General features: G+C 43.2%; 1 protein-coding gene and 1 pseudogene across 1 annotated transcript in view; one reads left to right on the forward strand and one right to left on the reverse strand.

The window, feature by feature from the left end:
• Positions 1-778: 778 nt before the first annotated feature.
• Positions 779-26,954, reverse strand: part of RSPH10B (radial spoke head 10 homolog B) — a 39,330-nt gene continuing 13,154 nt past the window's right edge. Inside the window, exons 8-20 of the mRNA XM_060032465.1 lie at positions 21,516-21,692; positions 20,199-20,358; positions 19,852-19,973; positions 19,045-19,234; positions 17,571-17,685; positions 16,539-16,618; positions 16,291-16,439; positions 9,918-10,025; positions 8,799-8,942; positions 7,308-7,433; positions 5,831-5,930; positions 2,530-2,728; positions 779-1,049 (exon numbers count right to left, since the gene is read on the reverse strand). Of these exons, the coding sequence (XP_059888448.1) occupies positions 875-1,049; positions 2,530-2,728; positions 5,831-5,930; positions 7,308-7,433; positions 8,799-8,942; positions 9,918-10,025; positions 16,291-16,439; positions 16,539-16,618; positions 17,571-17,685; positions 19,045-19,234; positions 19,852-19,973; positions 20,199-20,358; positions 21,516-21,692 (1,845 nt within the window). The 3' untranslated portion in view covers positions 779-874. The remainder of the gene's footprint in view (positions 1,050-2,529; positions 2,729-5,830; positions 5,931-7,307; positions 7,434-8,798; positions 8,943-9,917; positions 10,026-16,290; positions 16,440-16,538; positions 16,619-17,570; positions 17,686-19,044; positions 19,235-19,851; positions 19,974-20,198; positions 20,359-21,515; positions 21,693-26,954) is intronic.
• On the forward strand, positions 25,272-26,031 carry LOC132438896 (peroxiredoxin-1 pseudogene; annotated as a pseudogene).

Here is a 26,954-nt window from a genome sequence, read left to right on the forward strand (position 1 = left end):
TTTTGTTTAAGATGTTTGCCTTGTAAAGAATAACATTGAAGTGAATTTCTGTTTTTTTTAAACCCAATCTAATTATTTATGGGATTTTGAAGGGAAGGAAAAGGTGAGTTAACCTGCTTGCTTGGTGATGACGGGTAGATTTGTACTTTCCCTGCCATCTTTTGCGTTTTCTGTTTCCATCCTTTTTTCCAACTTTATGTCAGATGATAGTATCCTTCCTTTTTGCTAGTTTGGAAGCTTTAGATTGTATTTTTATGCTTTTGGTGGTTACTCTTATATTTAACACAACTGTTAGCTGTAACACTTTCCTAACAGACTTAAAGTATTCACTTAACTGCTGACTGCACAATCCTACATTGTTCGGCCTTTTGTCCATGCAGTGCTGTTTGCGATGCTGTGGGAATGGCTGGGAAAGGACCAGGGAAGAGGCCATGAAAGAGGCAGCATGTGAAGGACAGGTAGGATGTGGGCACAGGGCGGTTACAAGGGGCAAAGGAGGTGTGCCAGGCTCAGGGGAGGAAGGCCTAAAGAAACGTTTAAACAACTTCACTCCCCACTGGTTTTATCAGATTCTAAATTTAATCATCCGTTTTATACTTGGATTTAAAAAAAAAAACAATGAATACACACTCATTTAATACCCACATCTGTGTATTTTCATTCAGCTCAGTTGTCAAAACGCAGGCATTTCAGTGATCCAACCATATTAGAAACCCAAAACCCAGTGGGCCCAGGTAGTGGTATTTCAAGAAACACTTAGACAAGAAGTAAAACACACGTAATTTTATTGGGTAGGAAATTTGTTACAGGCTTTGGTTCTAAATTCCCTTCACACCTGCTTGTTCTCGTGGCTCATTTACAAACCCAGTGATGTCTACTTTTTCTTTTTCTTATTTGCAATGGATTTGCTGGACTGGGACACCACTGTGTCGTCTTTCAGGAGGCTCGGCATGAAATTCAAGGATGTGGCATGCACTGGTTCCTTGATCACAGTGATGGCGACCTCACAGTCTTGCCTTTTGGTCTCTTCCTCTCTCAAGCTGTTCAGCCTAACAAGAAGCAAACACAAGAAAGTATCTTTTTTTTTTTTTTTGCGGTACGCGGGCCTCTCACTGTTGCGGCCTCCCCCGTTGCGGAGCACAGGCTCCGGACGCGCAGGCTCAGCGGCCATGGCTCACGGGCCCAGCCGCTCCGCGGCATGTGGGATCTTCCCGGACCGGGGCACGAACCCGTGTCCCCTGCATCGGCAGGCGGACTCTCAGCCACTGCGCCACCAGGGAAGCCCGATATCTTTTTTTGTCTTTGAAATTTCAAAACCGGTTTTTATGGTGTATGTGGTGTAAAGTAGTCCATACCTGGATCTTAACAGTTTCTGTGAACAGAACTAAACTGTCATCACTTTGCCTGAAATAAAAAGTGGTGCAATAGCTAGATAGTTTAAGACAGAGTTTTCACACATCTAAGGTGACTTGTGACACACTTGTCTCTGAAGCAACTTAGCTAGTAAGTAGCCTTTTAAAATACTGTTGTAAAAAAATAAAATACTGTTGTAGCCGTTTTCCCTAAGTCTAATGCTCTCTTCCACAGAACAATGGGCTTGAGATGCCCTTTACAGAGGTCAGACATTTGCACTTGGGACTGACCTGTCTGCATGGAACTAAGCCTGGACAGTGGTTCTAGAAAGGTAAGTGTGCGGCCTTTGCTAGGTGCTCACCACGCACCAAGCATTGTTCTCGATGCTTCACAAACACTAGCTCACTCAGTCCTCACAACAGTCCTACAAGGTATCACCTCCACCTTAAAGATGCAGAAACAGGCACACAGGGACAGACCTCACCAAGGTCACCCAGGTGATATAAGTGATGGGGCTGGGATGTGAACCTGGGCGGTCTGGATCTATGTCACGCTGCCTCCTCGTGGATGCCTGGGGATGCCTTAGACAACCAGGACAGAACTGGTGGCCACGGGTTCCCAGCTGCACATGAGGACGTGCCGCCCTTCGGAAGGCGGAGACTTTTTTTTTTAAATATATATTTTTAGATTATTTTATTCATTTTTTTTTTGGCTGCATTGGGTATTCGTTGCTGCATGCGGGCTTTCTCTAGTTGCCGCAAGCAGGGGCTACTCTTCATTGTGGTGCACAGGCCTCTCGTTGCAGTGGCTTCTCTTGTTGTGGAGCATGGGCTCTAGGCGTGTGGGCTTCATTAGTTGTGGCACACAGCCTCAGTAGTTGTGGCTCGCGGGCTCAGTAGTTGTGCCTCGTGGGCTCTAGAGTGCAGGCTCAGTAGTTGTGGCGCACGGGCTTAGTTGCTCCACGGCATGTGGGATCTTCCCAGACCAGGGCTTGAACCCATGTCCCCTGCATTGGCAGGTGGATTCTTAACCACTGCACCACCAGGGAAGCCCAGAGGTGGTAGACTTTTAATGAAAGTGTTTGGTACTGAAGCTTCTGGTGGCTACAGAGGACAGGAAAGAAAGATGCCCGAGAGCCAGGTGGGCGGGAGGGAGCCGAGGGGTTCACTGAGTTACCTCGCCTCCAGCTCCTCATTCTCCACCTTCCTCTGAAGGGCTATCGCTTCATTACGTAGCCTGTTTTCCTTTACTTTCTCCTTGAGGGTTTCTTCGTGTTTATGTGCTTGGAAGAGAGTGTTCACAAAAAAGATGTACATGTTACTGATCCATGTATTGAATTTTTCCTTTTGTTCATCCTTGGATTTTTCTTTTTCCGCTGGAAGAAAGTTTGATTAAAATGAGCATTAATACAGTCTTGCAACAACTCTGGGGTCTGTGTTCCAGTTCCCCAGTTCTGTCACTTCCTATGCTGGGCTGAGTGTCCTCATCCCCCCATAAGGTGGGTGACACTGTGCTTCTCGTCGGCTTGTGAGGATTAAGGTAACTGCAAAATGCTTCAGGGACCACCTGGAACAAGGCTGGCGTCAGCTGACCACAGCCATGATTGTCAACACTTCCTTCAAGTCTCCTGGTACCTGTTATTTTTTTCCTAAATAGCTTAAATATTTTGGTTTTCTAAAATTAAAATCTTAGAAAATTTACAAGATTCCCATGTTTCAGAGAAAGAAAAAAAACTCTTGGCTTTTGCATACATTGTCTTTAAAGGCAGTTTTCACTAAGAAAATTTCATTTCATTTTATTTGTTTTGTTTGGCCATGCCACACAGCTTGCAGGATCTTAGTTCCCCCGCCAGGGATCAAATCCGCGCCCTCAGCAGTGAAAGCACAAGAGTCCTAACCACTGGACCTCTAGGGAATTCCAAGAAAAGTTTAAGAAGGATTTTAACTCTGAATTGAATAAGAAGGTAGGTAAAATTATTGACTTGGTAAGGAGTTGCTTCACATCTACTAAGGCCAGCAGATACACACTTTGGAATGTGTTTAATATAGTTGATTCCAGGAAGATAATGCTTTGGATAGTTCTATACTATCAATAAGACTGGGGATCTTTAAAGAGAGCAGTTGTTTTTTGACTGTGTCTACAGCTTGGGCTGATCTGCTGTTTGATGGCAGTGATGGGAGAGGAGTATGGGCACAGGTGCTCTGTAAACGTAGTATTCTGTGACCAATCTACCCTCCATCCCAGGAGCCACTGTGAAGGGCCCGAGAGTGGAAGACTCATGCAGAGAACCTTGATGCTGGTGCCAGATTTTTTTTTTTTAATATTTATTTATTTAGGCTGCTCTGGGTCTTCGTTGCAGCACACGGACTCTTAGTTGCAGCATGCATGTGGGATCCAGTTCCCTGACCAGGAATCGAACCCAGGGCCCCTGCATTGGGAGCGCGGAGTCTTACCCACTGGACCACCAGGGAAGTCCCGCCAGTGCCAGATTTTACAAGGACTAAGAGAAATGAAAACATATCCATAAAGACTTGCACACCCGTGTTCACAGCAGCATTACTCCTGATAGCCAGAAATGGAAACCACCAAGCCGTCCATCAGCTGATGGGCAGATAAAATGTGGTGTGTCCACACAGTGGAATACTCCTCAGCAACACAGGAACAAGACACTAAGATGCACCACAACATGAACGGATCCCAAAATGACTATACGTGAAAGAAGCAGATGCAAGAGAATATGATTCCATTTCTAGGAAATGTCCAGAAAAGGCAAATCCATGGAGAAAGTAAGTCAGTGGCACCAGGTGGCCCACAGGCACCCCCCGGGCTCCAGGCACCTCACCCACACATACCTCCCCCCTGTGGCCAGCTACCTGTGGTGGTGAGAGTGAGCTCTGGCAGGTGACTAGTGAGCACACACAGAAAGCTGGCCCAAATCTGGGGGCCACGGAAGGACCACAAATGCCAGCTTTAGCACCGACGCTGGGAAAGCAAGGTACACGAAAAGGTGCTCAGCATCACTGATCATCAGGGAAATGCAAATCAAAACCACAGTGAGATGGACTTACATACACTACCAAATATGAAACTGATAGCTGGTGGGAAGCAGCCGCATAGCACAGGGAAATCAGCTCAGTGCTTTGTGACCATCTAGAGGGGTGGGATAGGGAGGGTGGGAGGGAGATGCAAGAGGGAACAGATATGGGGACATAGGTGTATGTATAACTGATTCACTTTGTTATGAAGCAGAAACTGACGCACCATTGCAAAGCAATTATACTCCGATAAAGATGTTTGGGTGAAAAAAAACAACACAATGAGAGGGAATTCCCTGGAGGTCCAGGGGTTAGGACTTTGCGCTCTCAGTGCCGAGGGCCCAGGTTCAATCCCTGGTTAGGGAACTAAAATCCCACAAGCCACGAGACAAGGCCAAAAATAACACCAACTCACACCTGCTAGAATGGCTTGCTTCAAAAAGAAGAGAGATGCTGTCAAGGATGTGGGAAAACAGGACCCTTGTACAGTTTTGGTGGGATTGTAAATTGGTACAACCAGTATGGAAAACAGTATGGGTTTCCTCAAAAAATAAAAAAAGAACTACCCTATGATCCAGCAATTCCACTTCTGGGAATATATCCAAAGGAAATGAAGACACTATGTCAAAGAGATAGCTGCACCATCACATTCACAGTGGCACCATTTACAACAGCCAAGACAGGAGACGGCCTAAGTGTCCCTCAACAGATGAATGGATAAAGAAGAGGTATATATACACAATGGAATAGTACTCAGCCATAAAAAGGAGGAGAGCCTGCCATTTACAACACCATGGATGGACCTTGAGGGCACTACGCTCAGTGAAGTAAGTCAGAAAGAGACATACAAATACTGTATGATCTCTTATCTTACAGATAAGAGATCTTATAAGTAGAATCTATTTTTTAAAAATACAAACATAAAAAGAGATCAGATATGTGGTTACCAGAGGAGGGAGATGGGGGACACTGGAGGAAGGTGGTCAAAGGTACAAACTTCCAGTTGTAAGGTATAAGGATGTAACGTACAACACGATGACTATAGCTAACACTGCTGAATGATGTATGTGGAAGTTGTTAAGAGAATAAACGCTAAGTGTTCTCATCACAAGAAGAACTGTTTTTGTGTGTATTTATGAGATGATAGATGTTAACTAAACGTATTGTGGCCATCATGTCACGATACATGTAAGTCAAGTCATTATGCTGCACACCTTAAACTTACACAGCACTGTATGTCAGGTATATCTCAATAAAACTGGGGAAAGAAAAGGGTTAGATCCATGCCTTGAAAGGGAACTCTGTCAAGCCAGGGGGCAGAGTTGGGAGCAGCTGTCCCAGCCTAATTATGTTTTAAAAGATGGTTGTACATTTTTATAAATGTTAAATCATTTATAAGCAACAGTTTGCTAATACCAAAGTCCTATTATTAAAATACTCACCATTTTGAGATAAAAGAAAGGTTCGCTCCTTTCCTGGAGATTTAAAGTTCATTTTGGAAGTTTTTCTGCCACTTACAGACTTCTTGATCTTGGGCTTTTTCTTTTTTAAAAAAAAAAAGAAAAATCATAAAGCAAAATATAACTTCTGCATCATTATGGACTAAAACTAATTTTCTACATTATAAATAATTAGAAAAGTATTAGTGAGGCCATTATCTTTATGCTAATTTGACTATTTTTAATCTGCCTAAAATTTGACTTTTTAACCTGTATATTCGTCCTGTTAAGGAAATGAATAACAGAGCTATTGTATTTGCTGGAAGGCTTCCCCAGGAAACCAAAGACTAGAAAATACTCCCTGGGCCTGTTGGGAAAGTATTAATCCATCTCTTAGTGGCTTTAATTACTATATGTATATATAAAACCATATATCAATACATGCTGTTTACGCCTACATTTTTATCTCCAGTAGATCTCACCCTTGAACTCCAGACTTTGTCTCCAGCTGCCACTTGCTGTCACCACGTGGATGTCTCATCAGGCACCTTAAGTCTGACATGCCCAAACCCAACCCTTTAATTTCACCCCCAAAACTCATCTCCCCCTCAAACCCCAGTCCTCCCCTTCATGATAAATGGCAGCTCTGTTCTTCCAGTTGTTCAGGCCAAAAAAACCCTTAGAATCATCTTTGCCTTCTCTTGCCCTCTCAAACTCCACAGCCTTCAAAATACATGCAGATAATTCCAAGAGCTTCCTTACGGGTTTGTCAACAGCAAAGCCGTCGTGAGCCTACTGAACCCCCTTGCTCAGGGCCTCCTCCCGGCCGGGCACTGCCTCACTCAGTGCATCTTCTGGGCCACGCCGACGTGGCTACACCTGCTGCTACCCCCCTTCCACCACCCCAGAGGTGCTCCCGCCTCAAGGCCCCCGCACAGGACAGTCTCCTCCCAGCTGTGCTCAAGTGTGGCTTCATCCGAAGACCTTCCCTTCCCACCCCACCCTGTCTCTCAGTCTCCACCGCCTGCCTCGCTTTCCACCGCATCACTGATCCCTCCCAATTGTGTAAAGAAGTATAGCAGTGCGGTAACGGGTGTAAATCCTGGAGTCGAACTGCCTGCATGCAAACCCCCAGCTCCACTGCTTACCAGTTCTGTGACAGTGGGCAAGTTACTCGACCTCTGTGCCTCAGTTCCCCCTTGGAGCCGATGAAGCACCTACAAGTCGTCTGGGCATTAAATGAGTGGACCCCTGGGAAGTGCGTAGCACCTGGTAAGCATCCCGAGGGCGTTCACTCTTCCTGTTCTTCACGTGTCACTACGTCCCTCTCTCCCCCGGAATATGATGCCCACAAGAGGACAGGCTTTCTGTTCCCGCCAGAACCCTGGCACCAGAAGAGCCCTCACCATATAGCAGGTGCGCAGCAGCGGTAGATCCCATGGCCGCGGCACTGTTTTCATGGGTAGCTGTGAATACAAACCTCTGATTGCCTTATCTTGCTCATGTCAAGCAAGACTCCTAACTTGCTTGAAGACGACTTAGTGTTGCCGTCCTGCACCTCAGATTCCTGGCTTCTTAGAGCACTTGGACTCCTGTTCTGGGTGTTCTGATCAACGACAAATACATAAGAGGATTTCTGTTTTCCGTGGAGACACACGTGTACGTGATTTTAACGTGGTATAATTGATTTACAATGACCTGCACATAAGGCGCACTAGGACGGTGAGTTTCGATGTGTCTACACCTGTGAAACCATCGCCTCAGAGAGTGGACGTATCCATCACCCCAGGTTTCCTGTGCCCCAGGAAGCCCTCTTCCCTCATCCTCGGGCAACTACTTACCTGTTTTCTGTCACTACAGATCACTTGGCATTTCTAGAATTTTACGTCATTGGAATCACAGCGGTATGTATCCTTTTCTGTCTGGCTTCTTTCACCCAGCATAATTAATGCACCCATGCTGTTGGCATGTGTTAGGAGTTACTTCACTGCTGGCTCATCCCCCGTTGTATGGTTATAATAGGACTTGTTTATCTTGATGGATGTGCGGTGCCAGATTGGAAACCAGACGTGAACTTGATCGGATGGTTTCTGAGGCTGTCCCCGAGGCCAGCGTGTCCGAGTGTGGTTACTGGAGCCCACGTGCTGCCATCCACGCAGGCATGGATGAGTTTACGGTGGACATGACCCAGCCCCAGCCTGTGGCCAGGCTCTCGGATGACCTGGGTGCTACTGAAGTTGAACCTGCACGAGGGTCCAAGGCACATCCTGGGACTCGTGGTCAGAGGTGCTCCTTAGATGACCAACAGTGAGAGGTCTCCCTGAGTGAGCAGCTCTGGCGAGTTTCCCAGCTGGGGTTTCCGCTGGCCCCCAACACTCTCCCTTGTGGCTCCGAATGAAGGACTCAATGATCAGAAACCCTTCCAGCCCACTACCCTGAAACCCCCGCTCCATCTGACCCAGCGGCTAGATCTTTCGGTCAACGGCCCACGCTGTCCCTGCTCCCCCAAGGCTTTGGCGTGAAGCCCAGTGTCCAGCCCCATGAGCAGGTCCTGTCCTCTGGGACGCGCCCAGCATCCTGCACACGCTCGGGAGCTGTTCCTTGGCATCTGTGCTCTGTGACGAGCGATCCACTCTTGTAAACACTAGATCATGGGCTGAAACGTTTCATAAAAACCACCTCAGATGCCGTAGGCCTCGTGGTCCAGCCAGGGGAGCCCCACACCCCTGAGGGTGTCGGTAGGCCCTCTGACACTCATTACCTATCTCCACTGTCATAGGTCATGACCAGAAAATACATTTTCCCTAATGTAGAAAAAAGACAATACACTCCTTTCAGAATGTGAAAAGAAGTCTTAAATAAGTTATTGCCTGAAGGGTTACAAAAGCCCAAGATAGTCTTGATGATGGTTTAACCATTCCAGAATAAAACCCATTCCTTACTCTGTAAATTCTAAGATATTATTTGTTACCTGCTTTATCATTGTATAAGTGCTTCCAGCTTTGTTTCCAGACGAGTCATCATTTGGAAAATTTAAATAGAATTTAGTCGATTGGTTAGTAACAGAGATGAGTGCGAAGCTTAACAGAGCTTCAAAGAATTCCAGGAAAACCAGCTGAAATAGAAGAAAATATAAAGGGTCTTATTCATCCTGACACACCTCGAGGTGGACCAGCAGTTCTTCTGGGTGTTTGTTCTCCAGAAAGTACCACCTTGTTCAACACTCAGGCATCATGGGCGCACACCAGTTTGCAATAAAAACTACAGCATTTAAAAGATCTGGGAGGACGTATATTCTCTCCTTAGCTTTTAAGTCATTTTTCTATTTGCCGGAAACATTTTATTTTATATTAGCTAATTGAGGACAGTCACTTTCAGAAGTATTTCTTTTTTTCTTGGACAGCTAGAGAAGTGGCACCTGTTAAGAGTTGGTGCTGAATGGCTAAGCCCTCTGGAGATGCTGGGATAGGGTGAACATATTTTGTACGTAAGGAGGATATGAATGGGGAGGGGCGTTGCAAAGGGAAGACTGTTACGGTTTGAACTGTGCCTCCCAAAAAAGAGTTGGAGTCCTGTCCCCCAGTATGCTCAGGTTACAGATAATCGAGCTCAAGTGAGAGCGTTAGGATGGGCCCTAGTTCAGTGTGGCGGCTGTCCTTACAAGAAGAGGGAAATTTGGACCCACAGACAGAAACATAGAAGACAATGTGAAGAGACATGGGGAGCAGACAACCTCTACAAGCCAAGGAGAGAGGCCTGGAGCAGATCCTTCCCCACAGCCCTCAGAGGGATCCAATTCCAGCAACACCTTGATTTCCGACTGTCAGCCTTCAGAACTACAGGCAAGATATGCATTATGTAAGCCAGAAACAGGTGGCAGGGGCGGAGGTTAGCAAGTACAAATGTCCTGAGGTAGGGGTGTGGTGGGCGTATTCAGGGAACAGCTAAGCGGCAGGTGTGACTCAGTGTCAGACGTGGACCCAGAGAGGTGGCCGTGCTGGCACCATTGGTGCCAACCCAATCTTGGTGTCCACGGTAGAGCAAACAGCCTGAGTTGGATCTGTACCGTTCGTGACACCAGTTTACAAACCTCAAGTTTAAAGTTGCTGTCAATTCCATCATGCATGAAAGGATTATCCTCTGCTATGACCTCCACAAATTTTCTTGCTGTTAATTCTTTATTTATCATTTTAAATCTCTGTAAAAGAAACAACCAATCAAATCATAATGGCCGATAATTACAAACAGCTATATATTTTTAAAGTTAGTTTATACCAATACAGCACTTTAAGGAGATGGTCTAGAAATAAGTATCTTAAAAACTGGTAATTTTGAAAAGCATTCTGGGTTAACATTGGTATTTACCTCTCTACTCCTTCCCTAATCCCTCTAAGACAACAGTAAAGATTTTTTTAGAGGCATAAACATAGGACAGAGAACGGGAGAGTGGATGACCCAGACGTGAGATATCAACACAGCTCTACTGGTGGGAAAGCGCTGGACTAATGAATGGGCTTAGCAGAACAAGGAGCTGAGAGCTCAGGGAGGCAAGAGGCAAGTCGAGTCCAGTCGGAACTCAGGAAGGAGTCAGCTCTGAAGGCCGTGCTACAGGTAAGGCTGAACACAGGAAGACTCCCAGAAAGTCTAGGTGAAGACCCTTTCCGCATCTAGACTGAAAACAGAAGGTTGACTCGCTGGAGATACTGAATCACAGTGCATTTGGCTCCCCTAAAGTCACAGTCCTGCTGAAAACAAGAATTAGGGGAAAGTGCACGTTGGTAGGGCCCTCCCTTCACACTGACCCTTCCCTCCACTCTGTTCTAAGAACTATGAAAACCAGGTTCATATCCCCCAGGCAGGAGTTAGGAGAAATCCTCCCCTGGAAAATCGAACATCCAAGAGAAAAGCTCTGTCAACCACAGGCTGGTGGAGGGTCTTCCCTGGCAGTCCGGTGGTTAAGACTCCACACTTCCAATACAAGGGGTTTGGGTTCACTGCCTGGTCAGGGAACTAAGATCCCACATGCCACACGCCACAGCCAAAAAGACAAAAGACAAAACTGTGGGCTGGGGAGGAGAAAGGGGAGAGGTGGGGCAGTTTCCTGGCTTGGTTACTCCACAGTGAAACCTAATCTTTGACAAGTGCCGCTCATCCACATGAACTTCCAATCAGCCTTTATTTTATTTTATTTTATTTTATTTTTTTATTTTTGGCTGCGTTGGGTCTTTGTTGCTGTGCTTGGGCTTTTCTCTGGCTGTAGCGAGCAGGGGCTACTCTTTGTTGCGGTGCGCGGGCCTCTCATTGTGGTGGCTTCTTTTGTTGCGGAGCACGGGCTCTAGGCACGCGGGCTTCAGTAGTTGTGGCACATGGGCTCAGTAGTTGTGGCTCGCGGGCTCTAGAGCGCAGGCTCAGTAGTTGTGGCACACGGGCTTCGTTGCTCCGTGGCATGTGAGATCTTCCCGGACCAGGGCTGGAACCCGTGTCCCACTGTGCCACCAGGGAAGCCCCCATTCAGCCTTAGAGTGCCACAGTCCTATCTATGAGTGGACAGCCAAGTTTCACCACACATGCTATGGGGAAAGCCTTAATATAAAAGCCAGAGAACAAAACCAACAGAGGTGGGGAAGGGAGATCTGGACTTGGAAGGAACAGAGGCAATGTAAAAAGCCGAGAAAAAAAAAATTCCATTTAGCTCCCCCACCCCCAATTCATTTCTTCAGTGGAATAAGAGAGATTGCATCCATGTTTTAAAAACAAGCAAAATGCTTAAAAAAGGGTCGAAGGATTAGAAATTTAATAGCAGAAACTCAAATAGAAGGGGAAAGATAATGCAGGAAATCTCTCCTAAAGGAGAACAAAAAATAACAAAGATATGGATGGTCAGAGAGAAAAGACTAAAATAAAATTAAATTGGTCCAGGAGGTTTGACACCCATGTTCCACAAAAAGGATGGAGCAAATGGAAGGCAGGAAATCTGAACAAGTAATTCCAGAGCATGTTGCAGGACTGAAGGGCACAGGTTTCCAACGTTAAAGCTCACGAAATAAACGTAAAAAGACAAATACCAAAGCTGCATCACTGTGAAATTTCGGAACAAGGATAAAAGTAGATTGTAAAATATTTCAGCAAGGAAAAGAAATTACATCAAAATGATTGAGAAGCAACAGTAATCAAGACAGTGTGGTACTGGTAAGAGGATAAACATACAGATAAATAAAATACAGTTGAGAATCCAGAAATAAAGCCATACATCTATGGCCAACTGATTTTTGACTAGAATGCCAAGACCAATCAATAGAGGGAAAAAGTCTTCTCAACAAATGGTGCTGGGACAACTGGGGATCCACACACACAAAAATTGTTGGACCCCCTACCTCAGACCATATACTGTAGAAAAATTAATTCAAAATGACCTAAAAGTCAGAGAGAAAACTCAGAAGACAACATAGAGGTTAGTCTTCATGATCTTGGATTGACAATGGATTCTTTTTTTTTTACATCTTTATTGGAGTATAATTGCTTTACAATGGTGTGTGACAGTGGATTCTTAGACTTAACACCAAAGGCACAAGTGAGAAAAGAAAAAAATAGATAATTAGACTTCATCAGAAACCAGCAAAAACAGAAGGTTTTAAATAAGAGTCTCATAACATACTCAAATGTTCAGGTTTCAGTGGGAAATCACTGACTCATGGTGCCAATAGCCAGGAAGATATCAAACTGAATGAACAAAGACAATCAACATATGCCAACACCAAGATGACAGAGGACACAGAATTAAGTGACACAGATTTTAATTAAAATGCTTAAATGAGCCATTACAAACAGGCTTGAAACAAATGGGGGAAAAAAGAAAGTCTCAGCAAATGAATGGAAGAAATGAAGCACTAAATGGAAATTTTAGAACCAAAAACTATAATAATTAAATTAAAAGCTCAATAGATGGGCTCAACAGCATAAAGAAAGGGATAGGAGAAAGAATCAGTGAACCTGAAAATGGAATAATAGAAATTATCCAACCTGAACAACAGAGAGAAAATAGACTGAAAAAAAAAAGACTCAGGTACCCATGGGCCTATAATAAAAGATCTAACATTCATGTTATCAGAGTCACAGAAGGAAAGGAGAAAGAAAGGTGGGTCGAAAAAGTACATGAATAAATAAGGGCTGAAAACTTCTTAAACTTGATAGAAACACAAACCTACAGATCTAAGAATTTGAGTGAATCCCACATAAGATAAACCCAAAGAAATTCACATCAAGACACACGTCAAACTTCTGAAAACTAAAGACAAAGAGAAAAGTCTTGAAAGTGACAGTGAAACGACACCTTCCTATCATGGAAAAAATTCACATGACGGCAGATTTCTCATCAGAAAGCACAGGAGCCAGAAGGAAGTGGCACAGCATTTTCCAAGTGCTGAAAGAGGACTTTCAACTCAGAATCCTCTTGCCAGAGAAAATGTCCTTCAGGACTGAAGGGGAATTAAGACATTCTCGGATGAAGGCAAACTAAGAACTGGTTGCTAGCAGACCTACCTGAAAAGGATGGCTGGAGAAAATTCTCTAAATAGAAAGGAAATGATAAGGAATCAGGAACTTCAGGAAGGAAGAACAAATATTGTAAGCAAAAATAGGGATCGGTACAATACACTTTCCTTTTCCTCTTGAGTTTTATAAATTATATTTGGCAGTTAAAGCAAAAATTATACTACTATCTGATGTGGTTCTAAAGGTAGGCAGAGGAAATATCAATTATATTATAAATGGTAGGGGGTAAAAAGATGTAAAGGGAAGTAAGGGTTTCTGTACTTCACTCGAATTGGTCAAATGATGACACCATTAGACTGTGATAAGTCTATTATATTTATAGATACTCAAAACAACACTATTAGATCAATCAAAATGAAATTCTAAAAAATGTTTAAGTAACCTACGGGAAGGCAGGAAAAAGAAAACAAAAACAGAACAAACAAAAATCAAAAAACTAAATGGCAAACTTACACCTAACAAACCAATTATATTAAACGTCCATGTTCTAAATACACCAGTTGAAAGACAGATACTGGCAAGTATTGCTGGTGGGACTATAAGATGATCCAGCCACGCTGAAAAATAGTTTGGCAGTCTTTTAAAAAAAAAATGAGACAAATACTCACCATATAACTCAGTAATCGCCGCCTGGGGCGTTTATCCCATAGAAATCAAAACTTGTCCACAGAAAAACCTGTCCACAGTTGTTCATACTATATATTTTTTTTTTTTTTTTGCGGTACGCGGGCCTCTCACTGTTGCGGCCTCTCCCGCTGTGGAGCACAGGCTCCGGACGCGCAGGCTCAGCGGCCATGGCTCACGGGGCCAGCTGCTCCGCGGCATGTGGGATCCTCCCGGACCGGGGCACGAACCCGTGTCCCCCGCATCGGCAGGCGGACTCTCAACCACTGCGCCACCAGGGAAGCCCCTGTTCATACTATATTGATTCTACAGCCACAAACTATAAACAACCCAAATGTCCATTGATAGACGGATGCATAAACAAATCACGGTATATCCATCGAATGGAATGCTATTCAGCAGTAACAGAGAGCGAACTATTTATACCTGCAACAACATGGATGAATCTCAAAATGACTATGCTGAAAGAAGCTACACCAAGAGAAAACAGAGAAAAGAGATACAGAGGATATAGTATTATAAACTATTTTAGCTACAGTCCCAGAGTGAAAAAATGGTTCTGAAGCAATGATTAAACAAGTAATAGTGGAAATTTTTTTAAAAACTGATGTACAACGTTAATCCATGGAGTCAAGGTAGCAGGTAGCAAGTTGGAGAGATTCTTACTGGCCAAATATGGGACAATTTGACCATGGGGGATGGAGGGAAGACTGCAGTGGATTGAAACACATCGAATATGTGTAAGCCCAGGAGTTATAATGATATTTTCAAAAGCTCATTAGTCACTGTTGAAGAACTGCCAGGATATCAACTCATTCTGAAAATTAATAAAGGGAAAAATTGAGCACTTATCCTTCCTTTCCTGTGTATTTCAGAGTCATCAGATAGCTGATGAGGTAAAGTTCTCCTTTATATTGGATTCATAGCTAAGAAATGCAGATGGAATGATAGAAAATTACTATTGTGGGACCCTTAAGGAAATAACAGATGTCAGCAATGACTGTCAGGGCTACTCGAACCACTAGTGAAAGGTTTATGGGGAACGTTGAAATGGAAGGATTCTGCTGACACCATATGACCCACTGGTTGATCTCAGCATCACTAAAAGGGAGCATCCCTGACGTGACACAACAGGAATTAGCCAGAAGCACCTGCAGCTTTGTCAGGAAACAAACAAAACCTGAGGGACTTCCCTGGTGGTGCGGTGGTTAAGAATCCACCTGCCAATGCAGGGGACACAGGTTCAATCCCTGCTCCGAGAAGATCCCACATGCCACGGAGCAACTAAGGCCGTGCACCACAACTACTGAGCCCACGTGCCTAGAGCCTGTGCTCCACAAGAGAAGCCACCACAATGAGAAGCCCATGCACCACCACAAAGAGTAGCCCCCGCTCGCCACAACTAGAGAAAGCCTGCGTGCAGCAGTGAAGACACAACACAGCCAAAAATAATAAATAAATAAAAATTAAAAAGTTTTTTTAAAACAAAATCTAATCAAGCTTCTAATTCTAGTGACCACTTTGATGGAAATAAAGGGGAAAAGGAACACCTGTCATCAACTCTCTGAGGATGCAGCCAACCAAAACTGAAGTCTGACCAGTCAGTCTACAGGGACAAATGGCCTCATTTCATCAATAATAAGGGACCACGGAGAAGAGGGAAAGTGAATAAACAGCTGTATAATATTCCATCCCCAAAAACCACGTACTTCAAAAAATTATTTCCTATCAATACTAGTTTTTCGTATATATGACATTTCAATTTGTAAAACCAGTTTTTTGTATACATGTGACACTTAAATTTTTTTAAATCACTCTATCCCCTATTAGTTTTATCCTTTATCTGCCCACAAGTATAAATTTAAAATATCATGAAAGAAAAACTACCAAGAATATAAGAATATTGTATAAATTAGATATTCTCACTATTTTCCAAACTAATAACTTTCTTAAATCACTTTTCTGATGAACAGTAGTTTTTTTTAAGTGACATCCATCCCCCCACCTTCCCTTACAGGGAAAGGTCTGCATCAGTAAAGATGCTGGAGGCCCCGCTGACCATACCCCTCCCCCCTGGCTGGGAAGCCCATTGGGCACAAGCTCCTTCTGTTTCTCTTCCTTCCACTATCACAGGCCATTAGAGTTACTCTCCTCTGCTGATGGCTACGAAAATTTCTCTCAGACCTTCACCTTGTTCCTTGCACATCACAGCTAGAATATTTTGCCTTTCTTAAATTAAAATCAAAGTACCTATAAATATAAAGCCAGTACCAGCCATGAGTGGTTACCTTCAACATCCAGAGGAAGTGTCTCATGTCCATTGTGAGCTCATGCGGAGGGGCTGCGTTTGGTCTGCAGTAAACTGTGTAGATCTCCCAGCACTTATCCACGTAATTCATTGAATAGAGTGTCCGGTGGGCCTCGCAGAATAAACTGCCTAAAGATGTAATGGAAAAATAAACATTCAAAAGATGATTACAAAACTCTATTTTGGAAAATATTATGGTAAATATAATCCTATTGGTTTTGTATTTACCTTTTACACGGCAGGCATTTGGGCGAATGTTCTCATTCATTAGTTTTGTAAAACACAAAAAGAGTGATGGGCTTCTGTCTCTGTGATTAAGAAGACACCATAATCACTGCTCCTTCCAGGAGGTGGAACTTAATTCCCCTCCCCTTGAGTATGCGGTGGGCTTAGTAACTGGCTTCTAACAAGTAGAGTACAGCAAGGGGAAAATAGTAAGTCTGCAGTAGAGAAACCGGGCTGACAGCACTTAACCGCGTGATCAAGGTTAACCTCCCCAGTAATGAGACAGATCGACATCATTTACCTGATAGGATGGTATTCTTCCCCCAAACTCATAACCTCAGTGTGATGATGAAAAAAAATCAGAAAATTGAAATCGAGGGGCATTTTACAAAATAACTGACCAATATTCTTCCGAAGTGTCATGGTCATAAAAGACAAACTATCACAGCTGTAGGGGACTAAGGAGATGTGATAAATACAAGGTGGGATCCTGGATTCGGTCTTGAAACAGAAAAGGGAAAAAACTCAGGAAGTCCTAAAAAAATCTGTAATTTAGTTAATGGTGTTGTAGCAATGTTAATTCCTTAATTTTGATAAGTGTACCATGGTTCTGTAAGATGTAGTAATTAGGGGAAGCTGGATGAAGGGTATATAGGAATTCTCTGTGTTATGAGAATTGCGTTGGCGACACTCTGTAAATCAACGATTATTTCAAAATAGTTTTTTTTTTTTAAAGATACAATATCAATTTTGCTCTGAGAAAGATAGGAAATTCTGGTCTAAGGAAGAGCTGGTGGTAACTATTTCTGAATAAAAACTTGAGGGCTATGTGCAGAATTGAAACATGACCCACGTCAGAAGGGTTTTCAAAATTTAATCTTGTTTCTCGCGGTTTTGTGGTTAATATTTGTGGAAAACTTTTGTTTCTGATCCTTCAAGAGTATGAAAAATAATATCAAAGAAAAAGGAACAATATCATAACAATCCTATGAGCTCAGCCCTCATCCTATCATGGGGTCCAGAAGGAGTACTTACTGGTATTCTTTGTGATGGATGTGGTAAGCCAACTCCAGGAGGTAATTCAAAAATGTTGTCAAAAGTATTGTTGTAAATGGAGAATGAATTTCTTCAACTGGTATGTCCTTATTGGCTAAAACAAGAAAATTGGGGAGGATGCCTGGTGGTCTCTAGAACCTTCTATCTTATTTGCTCCTGGTACACAACTCAAAGAACTGAATACAATGGAGTACACCTTTTTCCTAGAGACTACCCTGAACAGCATATAAGCGTCCACCTAAAAATTAAGGTCCACATGAAAGAGCTCCATCTGGTCACTTTACAAGAAACTTACAAGATACCTTGTCCTGGTGTTTTTCAAAGTGGTCTGAGCCACAGTCTGATTAACGCTGCTAATTCTAAGTGAAGTTTGAAGTGTGTTTCAGACACTGAAATTTGAAGTAAACAGGCGTTAGGTCTAACATCAAGAAGGTGATCTGAGGCCTTCCAGCCTGCCTGCCTGCCACAATTCAGCTGAAAGGAATAAAGCCTTCAAAGTTGTTAATTTTACTGCAGGGACTTTTCAACTTGAAATCAAGCCCAAGCCCAAGATTATCTAAAGCCTTTTCTTTCTTTTTTTTTCTTTTTAAATTTATTTATTTATTTTTGGCTGCATTGGGTCTTCATTGCTGCACGCGGGCTTTCTCTAGTTGCGGTGCATAGGCTTCTCATTGCGGTGGCTTCTCTTGTTGCAGAGCACGGGCTCCAGGCGTGCGGGCTTCAGTGGTTGTGGCGCACGGGCTCAGTAGTTGTGGCTCGCGGGCTCTAGAGCGCAGGCTCAGTAGTTGTGGCGCACGGGCTTAGTTGCTCCGCGGCACGTGGGATCTTCCCGGACCAGGGCTCGAACCCGTGTCCCCTGCATTGGCAGGCAAATTCTTAACCTCTGAGCCACCAGGGAAGCCCTCTAAAGCCTTTTCTAGGCTATTCCAAGCCCTCCCTGATCCTCTCTGCTTGTGACCTGACAACTGGACGGTTTGGGGGCTTTTTTTTTTGAGGGGGGGCGGATTGTTGTTGTTGTTTTCTCAGGGATAGGCAGGCTTCTCTGTAAAGGGCCAGACGGTAAATATTTTAGGCTCTGTGGGCCAGCCTCTGTCACAGCCACTCAGCTCTGCTGGTGCAGGGCAAAAGAAGCCACGGACAAGATGACAACAAATGAGCATGGCTGTGTTCCAATAAAACTTTATTTACAAGAACACGCAGTTGGGCTGGATTTGGCCCACGGGCCGACTTTGCTGCCCCTGCTAGAGATGGTCTTTAACTGTTGCTGTTATTTCATGAGATCCTCTCCTCAGTCATGTTTTAAGCACCCTGGGAACACAACCATGTATTGCTTTCTGGAACACCTCTCCCAACATCTGCCTTCCTCACTCCCTTAACATTTCCTAACTGGTGTCAGGGTGCTGTGATGTTATACTGCTCTTTAAACCAGATGCGAAGGATGTGGAATACTCACCACTTAGTACCCTGTCCATATCGGCGAGGGTTATTTTATGATGATGGAATTTGCAGTCTTTTAGAAACCTCCAGAAGTGAAGCTTTGTCATCAGAAAGGTGTTATCCAGAGAGTGATCACATCCTAGGCTGCTGTAGAAGCTATAGATTCTTCTTAGTTCTGTAATATTTCTTAAGATAGCATATTCTACCTGAAAAGGGAAAGCCACACATATCTTCATCTTACCTGATAAGAACAAAGGTAAAAGAAAACCTGTTTTCTAAATTAAACGAGGTAACACATGCAATAGCATTTACCTCTTACCACTGTTAAGAGCTCAATAAATGTTATATTCTCCCCACCCATCCCCAGGTCAGTAACGTGCAATTTCTGAGTAAGAGTAGAAAGACATGCTGTTATCTGGACAGTGGAATTACTTTCATGCTGCTCTGTCCGATCCTATCCTGTTTCATCCTATCTCAATGACAGTGATAAAATTCTCTTGTCTACAGATCGATATCCCTCATGGACACAGACACAAAAATCTTCAACAAAATATTAGCAAACCAGGGAATTCCCTGGCGGTCCAGCGGTTAGGACTCCACACTTCCACGGCCGGGGGCCTGGGTTTGATCCCTAGTCCGGAAACTGAGATGTCACAAGCCACGCAGCATGGCCAAAAATAAATAATTAATTTAAAAAACTTTAAAAAATAAAAGACATTCAATACATGACAACAGTCATCAACTGCATCTTCCCAGGACTGTGGAGAGTCTGCTAATGTTTTAGCCTAAAATATAAATTTATAACAATACAGAAGGTTTTTACCTGCTTCTTTTCTTCTGATTGGTCTCTCTCCGGGTACATTTTCAGCAACAAACTGAGATCCAGCTCAATGCTCGAGCCTAACGTGGAATTACTTTCACTGCCATCAAGCTTTCTGATGATTTCTAGCAGATGAGGACAAATATACAGGATAAATGTGAAAAACAATGTTAAAATATTTCAATGTCATGTCAAAATGATTTTCTGCAGAAGCGTGACACAAGAGTATTCAAAAACCTATAAGAAAGCAGTTGCTCACAGGAAACTTGTGTTTTCTGAAAGATTAGGTGTATTTTTGATGCGATGTTACACATTAATTTGCCTTTAGCTGACAGGTGGACGCTCCCTACCGGCACTGATGGAGGATCTGCAATACTGGTTCCTGAGGGCAGATTCTGGAGTCGTGTCCAGGTAGCTGATCAGTTCACCTTCAAGATTTGGAAACTCTGCTATGCAGTCATTGGAAAATGGGCCATCATACACACGCCCATTCTTAAAAGTTAATCGGCCCTGCAGAGAGAAAAGTAACTTTTTGCAGCTTAGGAAAACTGTTTTTAGAAAACCATTGGTAGGGACTTCCCTGGTGGTCCAGTGGTTAAGAATCCCCCTTCCAATGCAGGGGATGTGGGTTCGATACCTGGTCGGGGAACTAAGATCCCACATGCTGTGGGGCAACTAAGCCCGAGCGCTCCAGAGCCTGCGTGCCACAACTAGAGAGCCTGTGTGTCCCAACTACTGAGCCCGCATGCCCTGGAGCCTATGTGCCACAATGAGGACCCAATGCAGCCAAATAAATAAATAAATATTTTTTAAAAAATTATAGAAAAAGGAGACCATTGGTAAACGTACATCAATATCTTTTTCAAGGGTTTGGAGGCTTCTGTTTGCTTGTTAAGATCTGCACTTAGTCCACATACAGTCAGGCTCCTGGAGTCTCTTGTTACCGTGTAGATCCTCTCTCCTCTCCCCGATCCCCCTTCTCTCCCCTCACTGTATCTGCCCCACAACCTCTCCCCAACTTTAAGCACCCCTAGGTCACAGAATGTGGCTTATTAAATATGCTGATGACAGCAGAGGTGCCTATCACAGAATGGGAACTCTCTTGATATTTATCACACCCAGGCCAGTGGTTGGTCTGACTCAAAGGTGGGCAAATGACCCCCAGTTCAGCTCAGTGAAGCTAAAGATGTTTGTGGAAAACTTCTCCAAAAAGAGTTTCTTGTCTCCTTCTACTTAGTGGGGTATGTAGACGTGAAGCCTGGAACCACAGCAGCCATCTTGCAGTCATAAAGGAGGGCAGCATAACTGTGAAGCTGACATGGTAGGAGACATGGATGGATGGAGGAGAAACCCTGACGTCATGGAGCTGCGGAATCAAACCAACACTGAAACCCACATTATTCTTTATCATTTATGGAAGATTAAGCTAGCTTTTCTGTTACTTGCAACCAAAACCACCCTAACATACACACACACACACCAGACTAATTAAATAACCTCTAAATACAAAGGAAATTGATATGTTAGAAGTTATTTTAAAAGTTATGTAATCATCTTAACAAAACAGTAAGTTATCCTATGCAAAATGGATAATGCACTTTACTAGACAGAGAATGACATGCCTTTACATAACCTTTAAAATGTAATCTTCACAGGTCTGTACTCACCATGCCATGTTTTTTATTGGCAACCCATTCTCCCTCATACATGGCTCCACTGGCATAGTAGAACTTGCCATAGCCATGACGGTATCCGTTCACAAACTCTCCCACATATTCATTTCTCAGAGGATACTGGGAGTAGGGGATTCTCTTTAGAAACCATGTGTGTGTGCCAAAACCATTCTGAAAAGAAAGCAAACGTCCATGAGAAATGCTCAAAATGTTTCCTCTTTTTACCCAAATCCATTTAAAATTAGGTATGAATCAAATCCAGGGACTCATGTGAAGGGGCAAGGAGCATGCGTGATGGAGTCTCACAAACTTGGGTTCAGCCTCAGCTCAGTCATTTACAAACCAGCCCTTTGACATAAGGCTAATTAGTTCTGCCCTCTGGGTCTCATCTATAAAGGGAAATAACACCTACCACAGGTTGGATGTAATCATTGAAAACAGTGTATATAAAGTGCCTGGCTTAATATTATTTTAAATTTTAATTACTTTTAACATGCAGATTGATAAAAATATTCCCTCCTCAATCCCACATTCCAGAGGTAACTACTAGTTGGGTTTGAAATTCATCTCTGTTCTTCCCAGGCACATACAATCATACTTAATCAACATATTACATACATATATAAAGACATACACAATTTTTTCAACAATGGAATGTTTGTATATATACACCATTCTTTTTTTTTTTTTTTTTAACCCTATCTGCCTTTATTCATTGTTATACAAGCTTACACAGCTTGGATATATATACCATATATACGCTAAGTGAAATGGGCTATTCACGAAAGGACAAATACTATCTGATTTTACTTAGATGAGGTATCGAGAAGAGTCACATTCACAGAGACAGACAGTAGAATGGTGGGTGCCAGGGGCTGGGGGGAGGGGGAAGTGGGGAGTTATTGTTTAATAGGTACAGAGTCTCAATTTTGCACGGTGAAAAAAATTCTGTGGATGGTGACGGCTGAACACTGTGAATGTACTTAACACTGAACTATATACACTTAAAAATGGTTAAGATGGTAAGTTATATGTGTATTTTACCACCATTAAAGTTAAAAAGAAGAAAACAAAGTTGGAGTGGCCATATTCATGTCAGAAAAAGTAGAGCTCAGAGAAATAAAAATCACCAGGGTTCAAGAATGACATTATAAAATTATAAAAAGGGTCAACTCACCAGGAACACATAACAATCCTAAACGTGTATACAGGTAACAACAAGCTGTCAAAATATACAAAGCAAAAACTGATAGATCTGAAAGGAGAAACAGACAAATCCACAACTACACTTGGATACTTAAACATGCTTCTCTCAGAAATGGATAGAAAAAGTTGACAAAAAATGAGTAATGATATAGAAGATCTGAACAACACTATCAACCAACTTGATCTAACTGACATCTATAGAAAACTCCACTCAACAAAATCAGAAATACACATCACATTCACCAAGATAGACCAAAATAAACCTCAACATACTGAAAAGAAATGCAATTATAGACAGTATGTTCTCTGACCACAGTGGAATTAAACACACACAAAAAACAACAGAGACGTATCTGAGAAAATACCCAAATATCTGAAAATTAAACAACATACTTCAAAATAATTTATAGGCCGAAGAGGAAGTCATGGGGAAATTAGAAAATATTTTGAACTGAACAAAACTTAAAAAACATGATATATCAAAATAAGTGGGATACAGATAAAGCAGTGCTAAGAGGAAAAATTGTAGTATTAAATGTTTATATTAGGAAAAAAGAAATGTCTCAAATCAATAGAGCATCCATACAACTCTAGGAAAAGAGCAAATTAAACCCAAAGCATGCAGAAGGGAGGTAATAACAAGAATAGATATCAGGTATTTTGAAAAACATCAAAGAAAACAAAACTAAAACTGGCTCTTTGATCATTTTAATGAAATTGATACATCTCTAGCAAGACTGATGAAGGAGACAGAAAGCACAAATTACTAATATTAGAAGAAAGAGGGACCATCACTATAGATCCTATATATATTAAAAGAATAAGGTAACGTTATAAACAACCTTGTGCCAATAACATTAACAATTTCTATGAAGCAAGCAAACTCCTTCAGTATAACACAAACTTCCACAGCTTACTTAAGAAGAAATAGATAACCTGAATAGCACATTATTTACTAAAGAAATTGGTTTTATAGTTAATATGTAGTTAATTTAATCATCCCACAGACAACTCCAGGCCCAGAAGGCTTCACTGGCATATTCAACTGTATGGCTAAGGAAGAGATAATGCCAATGCTACGAACTTCCAAAAACTTGAAGAGAACACTTCCCAATTCATTTGATGAAGCTGACATCACCCTGATTACTACAAGCTGACAAGATGTTATAAGGAAATAATACTACAGATCAGTATTCCTCATGAACATGGACACAAAAATCCTCAACAAAATATTAGGAAATTAAACCCAGCAAGATATAAAAAGGATAATATTATCATGACCAAGTTGGGTTTGTCCCAGGAATGCAAGATTGGCTCAACATTTGAAAATCAATTAATCTAACTCAACCAATCAATAGACCAGAGAAGAAAAACCACATGATCATCAGACTGGAGGCAGAAGAAGCACTAGACAAAATTCAACATCTATTCATGATGAAAACGGTTAAGTAAATTAAGAATGAAAAAGTGCTTCCTCGGGGCTTCCCTGGTGGCGCAGTGGTTGAGAATCTGCCTGCCAATGCAGGGGACACGGGTTCGAGCCCTGGTCTGGGAAGATCCCACATGCCACGGAGCAACTGGGCCCGTGAGCTACAACTACTGAGCCTGCGTGTCTGGTGCCTGTGCTCCGCAACAAGAGACGCCGCGATAGTGAGAGGCCCGCGCACCGCGATGAAGAGTGGCCCCCGCTCGCCACAACTAGAGAAAGCCCTCTCACAGAAACGAAGACCCAACACAGCCAAAAAATTAATTAATTAAAAAAAAAATGCTTCCTCAACCTGATAAAGGGTAGCTACAAAAAACCTACAGCTAACATCATGCTTGATGAGAGACTGAATTCTTTCACACTAAGATCAGGAACAATGTGAGGATGTCCACTCCCTCCACTCTTAGTCAATATCACAAAATATCCTGGAGGTCTTAGCCAGTGCAATAAAGCAAGGGGAAAAAATGGCATACAGATTAGAAAGAAACATGAAGTTGACTGTATTTGCAGGCATGGTTATCTAGATTAAAAAGTCCTAAAGAGTCTACAAAAAAGCGACTAGAACTATCATGTGAGTTTAGCAAGGTCCCCGATTAGTAAGTTAATATATAAGATGTCATCAGAAAATCCTAGCTATATAAACTATATAAAATTAACCATAGAAAGCTTTCCTTTCCTGTGCAGGAAATACATAGCTATTTATTTATTTATTTATTTTGTTTATTTATTTTTGGCTGTGCTGGGTCTTCATTGCTGTGTGCAGGCTTTCTCTAGTTGCGGTGCGCAGGCTTCTCATTGTGGTGGCTTCTCTTGTTGCAGAGCACAGCTCTAGGCACGCGGGCTTCAGTAGTTGTGGCTCGCAGGCTCTGTAGTTGTGGCACACGGGTTTAGTTGCTCCGTGGCATGTGGGATCTTCCTGGACCAGGGCTCGAACCTGTGTCCCCTGCATTAGCAGGTGGATTCCTAACCACTGCGCCACCAGAGAAGCCCAATACATAGCTTGTAAAATGTAAATAGTGTGTGTGCTTCCTGCCTGTCCTTTGTGGTTTGTGAGAAGTGCTGATTGCAATATGTCTTCAGGAAATGCCAAAATTGGGCCCCATGCCCCCCACTTCAAAGCAACTGCTGTAATGCCAGATGGTCAGTTCAAAGATATCAGCCTATCTGACTACAAAGGAAAATATATTGTGTTCTTCTTTTACCCTCTTGACTTCACCTTTGTGTGCCCCACGGAGGTCACTGCTTTCAGTGATAGGGCAGAAGAATTTAAGAAACTCAAATGCCAAGTGATTGGTGCTTCTGTGGATTCTCACTTCTGTCTCCTGTCATGGATCATCACACCCAAGAAACAAGGAGGACTGGGACACCCAAGAAACAAGGAGGACTGGGACCCATGAACAGTCCCTTGATATCAGACCCCAAGCGCACCATTGCTCAGGACTATGGGGTCTTAAAGGCCGATGAAGGCATCTCACTCAGGGGTCTTTTTATTATTGCTGATAAAGGTATCCTTCGACAGATCACCATAAGTGACCTTCCTGTTGGCCGTTCTGTGGAGGAGACACTGAGACTAGTTCAGGCCTTCCAGTTTACTGACAAACATGGGGAAGTGTGCGCAGCTGGCTGGAAGCCTGGCAGCGATACCATCGAGCCTGATGTCCCGAAGAGCAAAGAATATTTCTCTAAGCAGAAGTGAGTGCTGGGCCATTTTAGGGCCAGGCTGCAGTAGGTGGCCATGAGAACAAAACCTCTTTTGTACTACTGTCATGCTTAAAACACAAGACTTTACACTCAGCCCAGATGTGGTGTGGGACAGGACAGGCCCTTCCTGCAGGGCTTGGGGAGGCCAGCCTTTCTTCCTCTGGAGGGAACGGCCTGAGCTGTATTATGGGGCAGGCAAACTGATGTGTATAGTAGTAGGGTATCACTTTTGGTCTTTTGTAGCTTTATTAAACTTGAGCTGAGACCTTTTTGATTCTTCATTTTAGGTGGACATTAGCCTTTGAGTGTAAGAGGAATTTACTTTTTGCTTTCCCTCTTTAGGGGAAAATGAGGTGTGAGAGTGCCTCAGAATCAGGAAATTATATTGAGGGGAAATGCAAGTAGATACAGGGAATGGACCTTGAAGCAAGGTGTTTCATTTCACCGTATCTGGAGAAGAGCAAGGCCTACTACAGTACTGGCCAAGGCACTGCAATTTACGCTATAGGCTGGGTTGCAAGTTAAGAGCCCAGTGAGATTACTGGCATTTACTTTTACACTACTGGGAGGGCTGTATGAAAACCTGAAGCTTGGCCTCTTCTGAGAAATGCCTGGTACTGGTTCTGTAAAAAGATCAGAGTTAAGAGGCTTCAGTGCCTTTGGAACTAAAAGGGGGAGGGGGAGACGAACACAGCGCTGGTGTTCATAGGGGAGGCTGCCTGTGTCAAAAGCACGGTGCTGAGCACTTCTTGGCTTCCCTGGGTTTCTATCCTTGATTTAAGGGTAGTTCTTATCCTCATATCATTGTCCTGAGGGAGGGCTGTCAGTGGGGCAAAGGTGGATTCCTCCTGGGCTCTTGAGGCTAGGGCAGATTCAGGGCTGAGAATCCTTCTGTATACCACGTGGTGCCCTTCTAGACACCTTCCAGACACGGCTGCCCCAGCCTACCTACCCCTCCAGTATTCAGACAAGCCAGAACTACGAGCGGTGGTATGGGATTCCCGGGGCCTTCAATAATAGCTTATTATAGGCCGGGCACT

This window comes from Delphinus delphis, chromosome 15 (assembly GCF_949987515.2).
Source record: "Delphinus delphis chromosome 15, mDelDel1.2, whole genome shotgun sequence".
NCBI lineage: Eukaryota > Metazoa > Chordata > Mammalia > Artiodactyla > Delphinidae > Delphinus > Delphinus delphis.